Raw genomic sequence first — 17,807 nt, 5'->3', positions numbered from 1 at the left:
ATTTTTTTTCCACAAGGGTATCAGGAAAAAATGCACCATAAAACGTATTGTGCAATTTCTCCTGAGTATGCAGATACCTCATATGTGGTGGAAAGTAATTGTTTGGGCGCATGGCGGGGCTCAGAAGAGAAGGAGCGTCATTTGACAGCAAAATTGGTTGGAATCATTAGCGGACGCCATGTCACGTTTGGAGACCCCCTTTGGTGCCTAAACAGTGGAGCTCCCCCACAAATTACCCCATTTCGGAACTAGACCCCTCAAGGAATTTATCTAGATGTTTGATGAGCCCCTTGTACCCTCAGGGGCTCCACAGAAGTTGATAACGTTGAACCGTGAAAATTATTATTTTTTTTTTAACCACAAAATTTTTGTATCAACCAGGTAGCTTTTTTTTTTTACAACGGTACCAGGAGAAAATGTACCATAAAAAATATGTGCAATTTTTCCTGAGTACATAGATACCTCATATGTGGTGGAAAGTAATTGTTTGGGCGCACGGCGGGGCTCAGAAGAGAAGGAACGCCATTTAACTTTTCAAACGCACAGACACGGTGCACTGATCGGCCGCTGCAGGACGCACGGTCGGATGAGATACAAAAAGTGTTGGGGATACGGAAAAAAAAAGGTCACGCCAAAAATTGAGCAGGGATGCAGATCCGTTATGTGCATCCCTGATCAGCGCTCGGCGGGACGCACAGACGGATGCCATACAAAAAGTGTCGCAAATACGGAAAAAAGTCACGCCAAAAATTGAGCAGGGATGCCGATCCGTTATCTGCATCCCTGATCAGCGCTTGGCGGGACGCACGGACGGACGCGATACAAAAAGCGTCGCGAATACGGAAAAAAGTCACGCCAAAAACTGACCACGGATGCAGATCCGTTATCTGCATCCCTGATCAGCGCTTGGCGGGACGCACGGACGGATGAAGTGTAAAAATGGACAGGATACAAGAAAAAAAAAAAAGTTATACTCACAGTACCAAGAGGATCACTGACCAGAAGAGCTGCAGAGGAACAAAAAGGCAGTGAGATAGACAGCTTTACACCAGCAGCAGGCAGGACGTTGGACAGATCAGCAGAAGGACCCAGCGATGGAGGCAGATGTGATCGGGCCAGTGAAGACCTCGGACGACCCGTGAAGGCAGGTAAGAGGACGTCGGGGGGGGGACAGGGGGGGGATGGGGAGAGGATGGGGAGAGGGGGGGGGCAGATGGGTGGGGTTAGAGGGAGAGCAGAGGGGGCGGAGAAGCAAAGGCAGAAGGAAGGACCCTTGGAAGCAGAATAGAGATGACAGAGGAGGCAGGCAGATCGCGTGGGGAGCAGATCGGGATGCCGGGGGCAGATCGGGGCGTAGGGGGGCAGATCGGGGGGGCACGGGAGCGCGCAGGGGCCTTCATGGGAGCGCGCAGGGGCCATCGCCGGAGCGCAATACTTACCATTGGAGCAGGCGCGATGACAGCAGAGGCGACGTCTGCGGCGGCAGCAGCGGTGGCGTGGTACCAAAAGTACCAGCCACTCCACGCTGCAGACATGTTGGGGGAGGGTCCCCAGACCAGGACAGGCCTGGGGAGGGCGGCAACCCGCAGATCAGACCGCCCCACTGCACACTGATTGGAGCGATTGCGCGTCATAGCACGATCGCTCCAATCAGTGCTGCAGGGGCTGGGGGCGACATGTTTGAGATCCACCTATGATCTGCTGTAGCTGCTACGGCATCTCATAGCTGGATCTCACAGTCTCGCACTAATTCGGGCATTATTTTTGCCGAAATTAGTGAGAACGATGTGGTTGGCGGTTCAGATTTGAACAGCCAATCACATCGATCGCCTATGGGGGGTGGCGATGCCACCCCCCCTGAGGTCAAGCAAAGGTCCCCTGCTGTAAGAAACAGCAGGGGACATCATTTGAAAGCCGTTGCTATGGCCACGGCAATCAAATGAAATTTAGGCAGTAAAATTACGTCCCTGGTCGTTAAGTCACGTTAAAATAGGACGTAATTTTACTGCCCGCGGTCGTGAAGGGGTTAATCTGGCTTTTTATGCTTCTTTTGGAGCAATGGCTTCTTTCTGGTAGAGTGGCCTTTCAGTCCATGTTGATACAGTACTCATTTCCCTGTGGATAATGACACACTCTTACCAGCTTCTGCCAGGTTCTTCACAAGGTCTTTTGCTTTTGTTCTTGTGTTGATATGCACATATCTGACCAAAGCATGTTCATCTCTGGTACACAGAACCTGTCTCCTTACTGAGCAGTATGATGGCTGGACATTCCCATCTTGTTTGTACTTGCATATAATTGTTTGTACAGATGAATGAGGCACCTTCAGGTATCTGGAAATTGCACCCAAGGATGAACCAGGCTTGTACAAGTCCACAATTCTCTTCCTGAGATCTTGGCTGATTTCTTTTGACTTTCCCATGATACTACACAAAGAAACAGTGTGTTTCAGATGTGCATTAAAATGCATCCACAGGTAAGTCTCTAATTAACTCAAATGTTGCCAATAAACCTATCAGAAGCTTCCAAAGACATGACATCATCACATGGGCTTTCCCATATTGTTTAAAGGCATAACACTCTTAGGGGTACTTTACACGGTGCGACATCGCTAGCATTTGCTAGCGATGTCGAGCACGATAGCACCCGCCCTCGTCTTTCCAGCGATATGTAGTGATCACTGCCGTAGCGAACATTATCGCTACGGCAGCGTCACACGGACATACCTTGTCAGCGACCTTTCTGTGACCGCTGAACAATCCCTCCCTCAAGGGGGAGGTGCGTTCGGTGTCATATTGACATCACTGCGGCGTCACTAAGCGGCCGGCCAATAGAAGCGGAGGGGCGGAGATCAGCGGGACGTAATATCCCGCCCACCTCCTTCCTTCCGCATTGCCGGAGGCAGGTAAGGAGATGTTTGTCGCTCCTGCGGTGTCACACATAGCGATGTGTGATGCCGCAGGACCGACGAACAACATCGCTACGTACGAGACAACGATTTTTGGTGTTTGGACGACCTCTCCTAAACCAACGATTTTTGTCTCTTTTGCGATCGTTTAAGGTCGCTCGTACGTGTTACACGCTACAATGCTGCTAACGACAACCGGATGTGCGTCACAAACACCGTGACCCCGACGAAAATCGTTAGCGATATCGCAGCGTGTAAAGTACCCTTTAGTGTATGTAAACTTTTGACTTTGCAGAAGGTAATAAAATGTTTGAAAACATTCTCTCTCTCATTATTCTGGCATTTGGCAAATATAAATAATTTTGGTTCCTAATTGACCTAAAATGGGACAGGTTTTTTTCTGATTTCATGTTGGATAGTGAGAAAAACATGCAGATGTGTCTTTTTAGATAGTGTATGTAAACTTCTTGTTTCAACTTTATGGGGAAGCTAGGTTCTTATAGATGGATATCGTTCACCGTATATATGTATAAATAAACTGAACTCCAAAATTGAAAATATTTCACCGTCCAGCATATGTGTGACACCCTGGCAAAACCAGGTAGTCACAGTTAGGCCCCCGCACTACACCATTCCTTCACTAGGAAACATACAGCCAACCAGAAAACCTAGTCCCCCCCCTTAGGGAAAGATAGACACACCAGTGGACGTGACCAGGCGGTTGGGACACGCCCACCCAGGGGTCCAGACAGACCGGGGCGGGAAAAGCAGCAGATCAGTTTAGAGGAATCTGAAGTTCAGTTTGGAGAGGAGTGTGGGCTGGAGCTAAGTGTAGCTCCAGCAGGGAAGTCAAGTTGAACGGCACCAGGGTAGGAGCCCTGGTGCCACTGGCTAGGAGGCAGACAGTGGTCTCCGTCAGCAGGAGACGGGAAGACGGCTCGGTGGAACCGAGGTGGACCGGGACAGGGTTGTAGCCCGCCGGTACCGACACAGGGAACCGACCCGGAAACCAGAGCACAAAGGGGGGTACTCGGACCCTGAAGCCAGGACCAGAACCAAGTGGAACTGGTTAATTAACCGATTGAGGCCAGGACTAGAGGTTCTGTCCCACCCAAAGTCTCTCATAGAAGACAACAGCCCACCAATTAGGGATAAGAGGTCACCGCCAGGGCCCATAGATCCCACGAGCAAGTGTCTGCGGGCACGGCTCCCTAGGCCACATTCAGCCGGGAGTGGACTCCTGAGATTCACAGTAGGAAAGTCCACCTTACACAAAGCAGTGCAGGAAAAGGATAGAGACCACCAGCCGGGTGGGGGACCCGAACGCAACCGGCCACAGCACCGGCCACCATCACCTTGGTTTACCAGAGACTTGTGTGTTTTACTAACATTGAGTACACCACCACTCCCCTGCGGTTGCCATCCCCTGCACCGAGCCACCGGGTCCCGGGGCCACCATCCCTACCCACGGAGGGGTTAACAACTTGCTGCACAACATCTCCCCCGGGTGCCCCATAACAGCAGCGGTGGTGTCCCACCTCACCACACACCATGGGTGGCGTCACGAACTTACTACGGCCTAGCCCATATAACTAAATCCCCCCCCATTTATTTGGCGTGTCCGCAAGACCCCTGAGTCCGGAGTCCCTTGAGCCACCACCCCTGAAGGCCTGGATCTGAGCAGCTCTGGCTGCTGGCACGGGGCGGCACACTCTGAAACTTGGCATCACGAACAGGATACTTACCCATCCACTTACCTTGTGGAAGTGCGCCTTGTATTGGACAGTCAGTGCTGATCCATTGCCAAATTTTCAGAAGTCGCCATTTTGCCGTAATTTTGAGCACGAAAACTTCAGCCCAGCATCTTCTTCTCTGAGAAGAGGGTGCAAAAGCCGAAGCCCCTGGGAACGCGGCCGTAAAGTGAGCCCGGAAGTCACAAAATGAAACTAACAGGCCGCAGAAAGAAATGCCGGCAAAAGACCAAGGGGGAGCAGTGGGAAGATGTCTGTTCCTAACCCTGATGGTGGAGGGGCGCTGGCCGCTGGAGCAGAGGCGCCCGCAGATGCGGCAGATGCCAGAAATGTGGCGGCTCCCGCTCCGGTCGTCACCCAAGTAATGTCGATCTCCTTGCCCTACGTGCCTAGTGCTGTGTGGCTACCCCAGTATGATGGGAAACCTGATGCCCTGCAGATGTTCAGGAAGAAAATCTGTACTATCCTTGATTTGTATGCCATGACTGGCAAGCGGCGGGCATCTGTTGTACTCAGGCAGCTGACCGGCGCCGCTGAGCATGAGGTGGAGACCTGGGCAGACGCCGACCGGGTTTCAGTAACCGCCATCTTTGACAAACTGCACGTTGCTTTCGAAACCCGCACTGAAGCGGAGTTGCGGAAGCAGTTCCACAACTGCCGACAGCGCCAGCAGGACAGCATCCGAGACTACGCCTTGAGGCTGCAGATGGCCCTACGCACTCTGAAGCAGGTGGACCTATTACTGAGGCCGAGAGCAACAAAATGCTGGTGGAGAAGTTCCTGCAGGGGCTAGGGTCCGCCGAAGATCGTAAACAACTACGGCTGTGGTCTCTGGAACACTCGGACTTGAGCTTGGCGGTTCTTAAAGACCGGGCCATTAAAGCACTATAGATGGTCGATGCTGGTGCCCCGAACCACCATCCTGGCCGGCTGACACCACTCCCATCTCAGTAGCAGCCCCCTTGTTGACCATGACGGCTCTCGCAGCAGCTGCCGGGACCCCGAAGGATCTGTCGTCGCAAGTCCAGCGCCTGAGTGATGACGTTGCTAGGATCCTTGCCACCCTACAGTTACCATGGAAAGCCAAGCCAGCAGAGAAGATACAGCTCGCCGACAGCCTGGAGAACGTCCCGTGGATGCAGCGGAGGAAGAACAACAACAGCCGGTATGGACCACCCGTCTGCTATAAGTGCAACAAGACTGGTCATTACTTACGCCGGTGCCCTTTAAATGAGCAACCCCCGGGGCCCAAGGGCCAATCCTCAGGAACAGACCCTCAAGGCCCAGCCGACAGGCGTGATTGATACGTTAGAGGCCGCCCCATCATCTCCTTTGCTGTGGACTGTATCCCGATCTACGCCCTTCTTGACACCGGTTCGCAGGTAACGACTATGCCCTATATACTGTACAAGCAATACTGGTCTGATAGTGAGCTCACCCCCCCGGACCCCAGTTTGACCATCATTGCAGCTAATGGACTAATGGACTCCCTATGACCCAGGTGGGGTTTAAGGAGGTAACCTTGAAGGTGGGGAGTGTAGAGCTGAGACATCAAGGGCTAATTGTAGTGCAAAATGACCCCAGTGACTGTACCCCAAAAATAATTCTAGGGACCAACGTGATTGTGAACTGCATGGGAGAAATGCTGCACCTATTGCAACAACTGTCTGTCACAGCAGGAGGGGGGCAGCTGAGGGCTCTGCAACGTGAAATCCGGGCCCTCCTGCAGCGACAACAGGTGAACATGTCAGGTGGAGAGATTGGTGGCGTGCGAGTGATGGATGTGGCGCCTCTAGTGGTGCCTCCGCGAAGTGAAATGATGATCTGGTGTAGAGTAGCAGTGGGTCCTCGTGAACAGGATTACCCGGCCGTGGTGGAGCCTCTGCTGTCCGAGCATTGGCCCACAGTGATGGCAGCCAGAGGGGTGATTGATGTCAAGAAAGGACGGGTGCCCGTGAGAGTGATGAATTGCGGAGAGGAAGAGGTTAGGCTACCCCGCTACGCCACCATTCCTAAATTATTCACTGTAGACGCAGACACTATTCACGTAGCAACCTCCACTATCACCGCATCACAGTCAGGCAGTGACACCCCATCCGAACACCTAGAGGAGTGGTGCCGGGAGCTACATGTCGGCACCGAATCTACACCCGACATTGCAGGTAGAGGGGGTGATTTGCCCTCGATGTGACGCCCCACAGCAAGTCCACGGAGGGGTTAACAACTTGCTGCACAACATCTCCCCCGGGTGTCCCATAACAGTAGCGGTGGTGTCCCACCTCACCACACACCGTGGGTGGCGTAATGAACTTACTACGGCCTAGCCCGTACATCTACGTCCCCCCCATTTATTCGGCGTGTCCGCGAGACCCTTGAGCCACCACCCCTGAAGGCCTGGATCCGAGCAGCGCCGGCTGCTGGCACGGGGGCGGCACATATGAGTTCCTTACATTTAAGATATAACTTTTATTAAATATTTATTAATAAAAAATAAATTTAATAAAAGTTATATCTTAAAATGTAGGGAACTTGTATGCTGTACGGTGAATTATGTTTTAATAGCATGGTTGCAGAACTGAAAAGATGACTTAATGATGGTGGATTTGTTTGTATGAGGAAAACTCATCGACAGGCTACTTTTAGGTAATTAAAACCATAGGCATTTATTCAGTGAGGTAAAGTTAAGTGTTTCATTTTTCTGAGTGAAATCTGATATTGGCTTAAATAATATTACCTCACATAAAGGGAACCTGTCACCAGATTTTGAGCCTATGAACAAATGCCACCAGCTTTTACTGCTTCTTTGCTACATTCTATATGTGTAAATCAGTGCCTGACTCCCCCTATAAACCCCCTAAAATACCATTTAACAGGCTTCCACACTGTATGTAAATGAGGGTGGTCCAGTCTGATGCAGCATCACTCCTTCCTGTCTGCTGTTAATCATGTCCTCCTGCTTTGCTTGATGTTGATGACGTGTTCTGCATCATTCACATAGTGAACTCACGTCGGTGCAGACGTACGGGCAGAGAATAAAACATCAATGTGGAAGTGCCGAGCTACGTCATTGTCATGTCATTCTGATTGCACAATAATGCTATATTCTCTGCCCGCAGTAGGGTAGAGCAGAGTGTGCTTGTGTGGGCCTGAGAGGCAACTGTGCAGACGCAACATCTCAGTTCATTATGTAAATAACATAGGATGCATAATCCACATCAATCAAAGCAGGAGGACGAGATTAGCAGCAGAGAGCAGGGACAGACTCTCCAATGAGGAAGCTCATCAGACCGGACCACCCACATTTACATACAACATGGGAGTATATCAAATGGTATTTTTGGATGTATACAGGGGAAGCAAGGCACTGATAGATGCGTTTGTAGAATACAGCAAAGAAACAGTTAAAGGTAGTGGCATTTTTTTATAAGGTCAAAAACTGATGACAGGTTCCCTTTAAGGGGGATTTCCCCACAAACAATTTTAATGAAGAGATAATGGATTAAAAATAATTTCTACAACTGGATGTGTTTAATATAATGTCCCTGTGCTGAGATAATCTTATATATGTGCCCCTGCTATGTACTGTGTAATGGCCATGTCTGATCGTATAGGGACATAGCATGATCATACCACATCTCCTGGGCGGGGGAGGGCACAAAAGAATATTTAGATATTGCAGTATGAGATTGTAGATGCTGGTTTCTGTGGGGAAAAACATTTCCTTGCTTGTTTATAAACTTGTTTAATCTCACAGAAAGAATCAGCTGTGATCCGGTGATGAAATGTCTATATACTGCTTCCTCCCCTACCCATTGCATGGGGCTTATTTCTAAGATTATCTTCACAGAAGAGCACTTTGTAACCAATCCAATAGGGGAACTTATTTTTAGTCTAAGATCTATTACTTAAAATGTCCTTTGTTTGTGGGACAATGCCTTTAAATTACATACAGTGATTATTTAGGCTTTTAACAATGTTATTACAGCGACTGGTAATAGTAGCTGTACCTGGGATCAGAGGTGACGTGTGCAGTGCTGGAGTATCTTTTCTCCTTGGTTTCCTCAGCTCTGGATCTTTATTTATAACAGAGGGAATTTGCATATTCTTGTGTTGTTTTTCCACTTCATCAAACCGTTTTAACAGCAGCTCTGAAAAATCTACAGCACATTTTCTCTGTCGTTATAATGTAGCGTTAGTCAACAGAAGTATCAGATTAATAAACAAATGAAATTAAATTTGGAGACTTGATTATATTTCCCTTTAAAAATGAAATGTAATTCCTAATAAAACATTAAGCATAGAAATCACATAAAGTGAATAAAGATAAAAAATATCCCAGCAGTTAGTCATTATAAAGCTGGGACCACACGGGGCACTAGTGGGATCCTCGCCTGACACTCGGCTCACGCTGGCAGTACAGCAGAGCCGAGTGTCATGCGAGTGTCCTGCGACTGAGGTCCGACTGTGCGTGCGGACTTCAGCTGCGGCGGACAGGCCTGCTCTGCAGAGGGGCGGGCCGGCACTGAGGAGGGGCGGGTCAGTGCTGCGGAAGGGAGGGATTTCTCTCCCTCTCTCCTCCATAGCAGACTATTGCGATTCTCACCCTGCACTTGCGGTACACCGGTGTACTGCGAGTGCAGTGTGATTTTTCTCTCGCCCCATACACTTGAATTGAATTGCAGTCGCAGTATGCTGCGATTGTTTTCTCGGTCCAATTAGGGCTGAGAAAATAATCGCTCATGTGCGCTGACACACACGCTAAGATTGGTCTGAGTGGAATGCGATGTTTTATCGCACTCCACTCGCACCCTTTTTCTCGCCGTGTGTCTTAGGCCTAAGGGTACGGTTCCACTTGCGTACCGCTTCCGATGTGTGAGCGTTGGATGTGATATGCCAATGACACTCTGCTGCGGTGTAAGCCGAGGATCATGCGACTGGGATGCGATCTTACGATCGTATCTTAGGTGCGGAGAAGATGGAGGGATCACTTTCTCCCCATCTCCTTTGCTGTCTGTCTCGATTACATGTGAGTGCAGTGTGATATTTCACACACTGCCATAGACTTGTATGGGGGGGTGTGATCTGAGACACAGTGCCAAACGCAGCATGCTGTGATTAATTCCGCTATGGCACGAGAAATCAATCGCAGATGGGCACTGCCCCATAGTTTTGCACTGGTGCAAGTGCAATCTGATGTATTTTCGGATAGCACTCGACCGTGCAAAACGTAAGTGGAACCGAAGCTTCACTCTTAGAGAAAAATCAATCAGCGAATGCATTACTCCCTAAATCTATGTGCCTTGCAAAAGTATTCGGCCCCCTTGAATCTTTCAACCTTTTCCCACATTTCAGGCTTCAAACATAAAGATAAAAATTTTAATGTTCTGGTGAAGAATCAACAACAAGTGGGACACAATTGTGAAGTTGAACGAAATTTATTGCTTATTTTAAACTTTTTTAAAAAATAAATAGCTGAAAATTTTGGCGTGTAATATTATTCAGCCCCTTTAAGTTAAAACTTTGTAGCGCCATCTTTTGTTGCGATTACAGCTGCAAGTCGCTTGGGGTATGTCTCTATCAGTTTTGCACATTGAGAAACTGAAATTCTTGCCCATTCTTTCTTTGCAAATAGCTTGAGCTGAGTGGGGTTGGATGGAGAGCGTTTCTGAACAGCAGTTTTCAGCTCTTTCCACAGATTATCGATTGGAGTCAGGTCTGGACTTTGACTTGGCCATTCTAAAGGCCCCTTAACATACTGAGACTTTCTAGCGATCCCACCAGTGATCCCGACCTGGCCGGGATCGCTGGAAAGTCGCTGGTGAGCTGTCAAACAGGCAGATCTGGCCAACGACGCAGCAGCGATACGGACCTGAGGAACGACCTCGCTGGTTGATGGGGACGTGTCACACAGCAGGGGACGCTATAGCATGCTGGGTTCTAAGTCACTAACGATGACGTTGTAACGGTGTCAAACACCGATGAATGCTGCGCAGCAGGAAACAAAGGACCAAAAAATGGTCCTGAAAGATTTGTAGCGATCAGCAACCTCACAGCAGGGGCCAGGTCGCTGATGCGTGTCACACAGTGCAATGTCGCTGGGGAGGTCGCTATTACGTCATAAATCCGTTGACATTACAGCGAGCTCGCTAGCGATGTTGCAGTGTGTAAGGGGGCCTTCACACCTGGATACAATTGTTTGTGAACCATTCCATTGTAGATTTTGCTTTATGTTTTGCATCATTATCTTGTTGGAAGACAAATCTCCGTCCCAGTCTCAGGTCTTTTGCAAACTCCAACAGGTTTTCTTCAAGTATTTGGCTCCATCCATCTTCCCATCAATTTTAACAATCTTCCCTGTCCTTGCTGAAGAAAAGCAAGCCCAAACCAGGATGCTGCCACCACCAAGTTTGACAGTGAGGATGGTGTGTTCAGGGTGATGAGCTGTATTGCTTTTACACCAAACATATGGTTTGGCATTGTGCCCAAATAGTTCGATTTTGGTTTCATCTGACCAGAGCACCTTCTTCCACATATTTGGTGTGTCTCCCAGGTGGCTTGTGACAAACTTTAAGCAATACTTTTTATGGATATCTTTGAGAAATGACTTTCTCCTTGCCACTCTTCCATAAAGGCCAGATTTGTGCAGTGTACGACTGATTGTTGTCCAATGGACAGACTCTCCCACCTCAGCTGTAGATCTCTGCAGTTCATCCAGAGTGATCATGGGCCTGTTGGCTGCATCTCTAATCAGTCTTCTCCTTGTTTAAGATGAAAGTTTGGATGGACGGCCGAGTCTTGGTAGATTTGCAGTGGTATGATACTGCTTCCATTTCAATATGATCACTTGCACAGGGCTCCTTGGGATGTTTAACGTTTTGGAAATCTTTTTGTAACCAAATCCAGCTTTAAACTTCTCCACAACAGTACCATGGACCTGCCTGTTGTGTTCCTTGGTCTTCATGATGCTCTCTGCACTTTAAACAGAACACTGAAACTATCACAGAGCATGGGCATTTATACGAAGACTTGATTACACACAGGTGGCTTATATTTATCACTATCAGTCATTTAGGACAACATTGGATCATTCAGAGATCCTAAATGAACTTCTGGAGTCAGTTTGCTGCACTGAAAGTAAAGGGGATGAATAATATTGCACGCCCCACTTTTCAGCTATTTATTTTCTAAAAAAGTTTAAAATAGGCAAAAAATTTTGTTCAACTTCATAATTGTGTCCCACTTGTTGTTGATTCACCATAACATTAAAATTTTTATCTTGATGTTTAAAGCCTGAAATGTGGGAAAAGGTTGAAAAATTCAAGGGGACCTAATACTTTTGCAAGGTACTTGCAAAATTTTCAGTTTTTCTAATTTTTCTCTTTGTAGGTATATTTTTGAGTAAAATGTAAATTGTTGTTTTATTCTATAAACTACTGACAACGTCTCCGAATTTCCAAGCAATCAATTTTGTATTTATTTTCTGAAAATAAGAAATGCTGAAAATAACAAAACAATGCATTGCTTTTAGCCCTCAAATAATGCCAAGAAAACAAGTTCATAATCATTTTGAAACAACAATACTAATGTTTTAACTCAGGAAAAGTTCAGAAATCAATATTTTGTGGAATAACCATGATTTTTAATCACAGCTTTCTTGGCATGCTTTCCACCAGTCTTTCACACTGCTTTTGGGTGACCTCATGCCATTCCTGGTGTAAACATTTAAGCAGCTCTTCTTTGTTTTATGGCTTGTGACTATCCATCTTCCTCTTGATTACATTACAGAGGTTTTCAATGGGGTTCAGGTCTGGACATTGATTTCTGAACTCTTCCTGAGTTAAAACATTAGTATTGTTGTTTCTAAATGACCATTTCTCATTTTCAGAAAATAAATACAAAATGTATTACTTGGAAATTCAGAGACATGTTGTCAGCAGTTTATAGAATAAAATAACACTTAACATTTTACTCAAAAACATATCTATAAAGAGAAAAAAAACAGAAAAACTGAAAATTTTGCAGTGGTCTCTTAGTTTTTGCCATATATATATAATTCCTATCTAAGTGTCTCAGGAGATCAGTCATGGTCCCCATCGTCCTCCTCTCAGGCTGGACTAAAAGCCTCCTCCCATTGACTTGTCAGTATTAGGGAAAAAATAATGTTAAAGAGAGTTTCTCATCAAGATTTTGCTACATAATCTGATGACAGCTTTAGGGGTTAAAACACAAAATTCGGACATATGTCTCTTATCATAGTACATGCTTTTGCTTACTTATAATGACTATTTTGCACCAAGACCATAGCATTGCTCAGATTTTATCAGCTACAGTAACATGTGAGCCCTAGTCCAACATGCCCCTTCTCTGCTAAGTAGCTCACTGTCTATAGACATTGAACATGGAGAGCCAAGTGTCACAACTGCTGGACCCAGTAAACTAAGTGATACATCGCTGGAATCAGCATCTTTTTTTCGATATTATGCTCCACTCAGATGAGGTGGCAAAAAAACATGCTGATAAATTACCTTTAAGCTCTACCCATTAGGCTTTACAGAGTGCATGATTTTTACATAACTTTGTTTCCAGAACATCCTGCAAACTGATAAATGATTATCTCCTATTTACTTGTATTTCTCATTTCTACGTTTAGTGTTGCTTTATGATATTGAGTCCTTGCCTGGAATAAATGGTGGCTTGTGTAGGGCTGGTGTGTCTTTTCTCCGAGGTTGTTTTAGGTCCATTTCATTGTTCTGGGAAGAAAGTGCGGATTTTCCTTTTCTTACTTTCCTCTGGATATCACAGTTCCTCATCAATTGCTCAGAAAGATTGTCTGGAAATAATTCAAATACATTTTTAATGGATATGAAAGAAATGTTCCCTTATTTAGTACTAAATAACCCATTCCTTTCAAATTTTGTATTGAACTTTAATATTGTTAAATATCGTATTTATTATTGTTTTCATAATTTATAATGTAAAATAGAAAAACAAATTCTATACAAATGAAAACATTTTATTATTTTTTAATATGCTTTGTCAGCCCCACAGCTCCTTATCCCATGAGGAGAAACATTAGCCTGTATCTTCCCATCTGGCAGCAGCACTTTTCCCAGAAAGCAGATGATATCAGGTTTCTAGGTTTCAGCAGGATGCATCATTGTCTGCTGTGATCCTGGTAATTCTGGATGACTCATCCTTGTATCTAATGAATGAGAACCAATAATGACATTTACCTAAAAGCTTACAATGCTGTTCTTCCTTATCCTCTATCTCTTCGGAGGGATCCAGTGGCGACACAAATTCTGTTGACATTATTGAAAGGTTTCTTCTCCCGTCTGTGAAAAAATATACAAGGGTGAGAAATACGAAATTTTAACAAGTGACGAATGCAGTCATTTAAAACATGGCAAATAGTTATTTTATTATAATATATATTAGTTAGACAACTTACTGTATAATTGATGTACAAGGTGCAAATATATACGCTGAACAAAAATAGAAACCCAACACTTTTTATTTTTGCTCCCATTTTTCATGAGCTGGATTCTGAGATCTAAGATTTGATTTGATAGAAAAGGGCCTTTTGTGTACATAGAAAACTATGTATACAAAAGGCCTTTTTCTATCAAATATTGCTCACAAATTTGTCTGAATCTGTTTTAGTGACCTCTTCTCCTTTGCTGAAATAATCCATGCAACTCACAGGTGTGGCATATCAAGATGCTGATTAGACAGCATGATTATTACACAGGTGTGCCTTAGGCTGGCCACAATAAAAGAACACTCTAAAATGGGCATTTTATTGTAATAGGAGTGTCTGAGGAGGTCAGAAAACCAGTCAGTATCTGGTGAATCGAGGCTTACGTTTAGTAGAGGATTTTTTTGGACCAACAAACAGTGTTGGCAAGAAAATGCATTGAACAATATCAACATTATAAATACATTTTTGATACATTTGTACAGGTCTTTTGGCTGCATTTTTACTTTTATTTTTTTCTATTCATTAGAATAGGTTAAAAATGCTGCAAAAACACTGAACAAAACTGACCTGCTGCAGATCTTTGTGTAAAATACATTGATGATTAAAATTCGCAAATAATTAATAATCAGCATGTGCATGAGATTTCAGGAATCACTGCATTGTGTTTTACCCTTGAAAAAAAACACATGTGGAAAATATGCAATTAAAATTACAATGTGTAGAGAAGTGTTTTTTGCCTCATGAGGAAGTCTAACATGAAACCTATGTCGTGGTGCAAAATTAATGTACAGCCCACAATGATAAAGGTAAAGTCATGGATTGAGAGCTACTTCATTGGTTTGTACATTATAATACCAGCAGCATTAAGTCCTAATTGTTATTCATTTAGATTCTTACAAGTAAAATATATCTTTGTACCGTGTTAGCCAGTAGAGATTTTCAGTTAGCCATTAAAAGGTATCAACCACTGAGGACTCTCTGTTCTTTTAAACAATTTTTTAGATTCTTAGTCACTTTACTTATGCTTAGGTAAAAAAAAATATATTTAGATTATCCAATTTTTTTTAATGACAGATTTTTCTAGAAATCCCATCACATCTTTACCCAGGCATAATTGTGATTTTTTTTTTATGAACTGTATTGACCATGCTATCTCTTGCTGCCTTTATCCCTATCTGGATCTTTTTTAAATACAAATTTTTTTTTCATCATGAAATTCTAATAAACATTGATGTTTTATTTTGATTCTTATTTTCTCCAATAATTTGGTTTGGAACCTACCTTCGTACTGTAAACTGCAGATAGATAGATAAATAGATAGATATTAGATAAGTAGATTTTATATCTATTCTATCTACTTTTTATATATATATATATATATATATATATATATATATACAGGGAGAAAGAGAGAGAGAGAGAGAGAGAGATAAATAGATAGAAAGATAGAATAGACAATAGATAGAAATACATTATATGGTTTACATATAGCTATAGTTTATTATATTGTATTTGCTAGCCAATATTAAGCATCATGCACCTGTCTGCAGAATATACACTTTTATTTTTAGGCATTGGTTAATATCAATTTTAGTTAATATCTAAGCAAATTAATATTTACTACACTCGGTGTCCTTACACTACCTATAACATAAGTTGTCAAATTAATTGAACACATAGTAAATATATTGTATGGTCTAAATAGAAAAGCTCATTTAATGGCATCATAAAATTGCTCCCTACATCATTGTTCACATATGTGACGGTTTATTCAATAGCCTTGAATAATTTATATTCTAACCTCTATGCATGATGGTTTAAATTGCTCAATAAGATACTGTGATGGGAAAGATAAAGTGGAAAAGTCAAACATTTTTGTCCAGTAAATTATATACTAAACTTTTTTGAAACAAGATTCAGTTTTTATTGTATACAGTATTCATATATAGACTAGCTAAAATAATGCAAACAGTAAGATGAATGTTAAGTATACATATATAGACTAGCTAAAAATAATGGAAACAGTAAAATGAATTCGACATTTATTATAGTTAATCATATTGCCACACATAACAGAAGTGAAATGAATTATTGAAATTGATAATTTTTTAATTGTTATGAAAAGTTATTCAAGAACACTATTTTACTTCCAAAGTAGCTAATATGTTAATGAAGATTGTCACTGAAGAATATTTCTTACAGCCACAGAGAATACACGTTCAATGTGACGATATGGTTCGCAGAGTTGTAGTTGTTAAAAGAGTTTATCAAAAACTTAGAAATTCAACCATCATGTTCTTTTTGGAAAATTTAAGTTGTACAAAGGATATAAATATGTATAAATGTTTACTCAAGACATTACAAAAATGACATCACATGTTCTATATGTGAAAGTCAGATAAGATTGCAAGATGTACTAGTTTTCTATGGTATTCTGTACTCACAAATGAAGCAGTGCTGGCTGGGAGCTCTGTGCGGCTGGAGGTCCTGGTCCAGCTGATGTTGCCTTCTGTTCTCCACTCCTATTTAAATAGCTGGAAGAGGTGTTACCATAGAAACATTCAATTAAGACCAAGCACTTCACTGTCTTGTCCCACTTGCAGTCCTGTTGTGATGGTTTTGTTATGTAATTCTAATAACATAATCATCTAAAGAAATGAGAACATAAAAGAAAACACTTAGAAGACCATTAAACCATGAGAACACAGAGATGATGCAAGTTTATAATGAGTTGCATAAATATCGGCGCAGAGAACAGTGAGCAGCGGTAGAATAGAACTTCTGTCTGCATTATATAAGAAGCAGTGTGGTAGAACATCGTGCAATAAAGTATAATGAAGCATGGTGGTAATTAGTTATTAGCATACAGTTCAGAAAAGCAATCTTGGAAATCTAATACTGTACATGGACTAAATAACGCAGACTACAACAAATTGTTCACAGTTTAATTACACATGTGATTTACCACTTCAATAAATTGTATTAAAAACAAAACATTTATTTCCATCACAGCATTTTATAACATTACGGGAACTTATCGTATAACTTTTAACCAGTTAAAATCATATTTGTTGCTCATATTTACCTCAGTATAACTGTTTACATTACTAGAAAACCTCGTAAGGTAATTACACATTATACTATTCTATTACTTAGAAGAGGACACCTACATTAAATTATTTACCTAATGACATTGACCAACCTTGTTCTGGCCCAGGTAACAATGAACAATCTTAATGACGACTAAAGAGCTAACTGCATTTTACATGCCAACAGGACAAGCTATGCCCACATGTTGTCTTGGGGTATTATGGCCTTTGCTATAGGTAAGATGACTATATACTGATCAGAATAAGGAGCCAGCACAATTTCTAAACTGTACTTATTAATAAATGGAGATTTTTGGCAAAATATTGCAATACTTTGAGCTACCCCGCCACTCCACGGCAAATCTCAAGGGGCAGTCATACACTAATATTTTATTTATCTGAAGGGTGCCATGCGGCCTCACACATTAAAAGCAGGACTATTTAAAACAGCACCTACCTGATGCTTTGCAATCCCGCACCTGTGACTGGGATCACAGCTGTGGGCGGGACAGGCCCAGGCAAGTGCTGCTTGAATTAAATAGCCTGTGGACAGGGCTGATGGCTGTGTGTGAACAGTC

At 43.6% G+C, this 17,807-nt stretch overlaps 1 protein-coding gene across 2 annotated transcripts in view; it reads right to left on the bottom strand.

Annotated features, from left to right (window-relative positions):
- Positions 1–16,701, bottom strand: part of PPP1R17 (protein phosphatase 1 regulatory subunit 17) — a 29,855-nt gene extending 13,154 nt beyond the window's left edge. Inside the window, exons 1-4 of one of the 2 annotated variants that reach the window (XM_075316577.1) lie at positions 16,585–16,701; positions 13,905–13,994; positions 13,337–13,489; positions 8,667–8,816 (exon numbers count right to left, since the gene is read on the bottom strand). In XM_075316577.1, the coding sequence (XP_075172692.1) occupies positions 8,667–8,816; positions 13,337–13,489; positions 13,905–13,971 (370 nt within the window). In that variant the 5' untranslated portion in view covers positions 13,972–13,994; positions 16,585–16,701. Of the gene's footprint in view, positions 1–8,666; positions 8,817–13,336; positions 13,490–13,892; positions 13,995–16,584 lie in introns of both variants that reach the window. The other variant, XM_075316576.1, reaches the window with a different exon arrangement.
- Between the last annotated feature and the right edge of the window lie 1,106 nt (positions 16,702–17,807).

This window comes from Anomaloglossus baeobatrachus, chromosome 6 (assembly GCF_048569485.1).
Source record: "Anomaloglossus baeobatrachus isolate aAnoBae1 chromosome 6, aAnoBae1.hap1, whole genome shotgun sequence".
Taxonomy (NCBI): domain Eukaryota; kingdom Metazoa; phylum Chordata; class Amphibia; order Anura; family Aromobatidae; genus Anomaloglossus; species Anomaloglossus baeobatrachus.
This window is presented reverse-complemented; position numbering and strand designations above follow the sequence as displayed.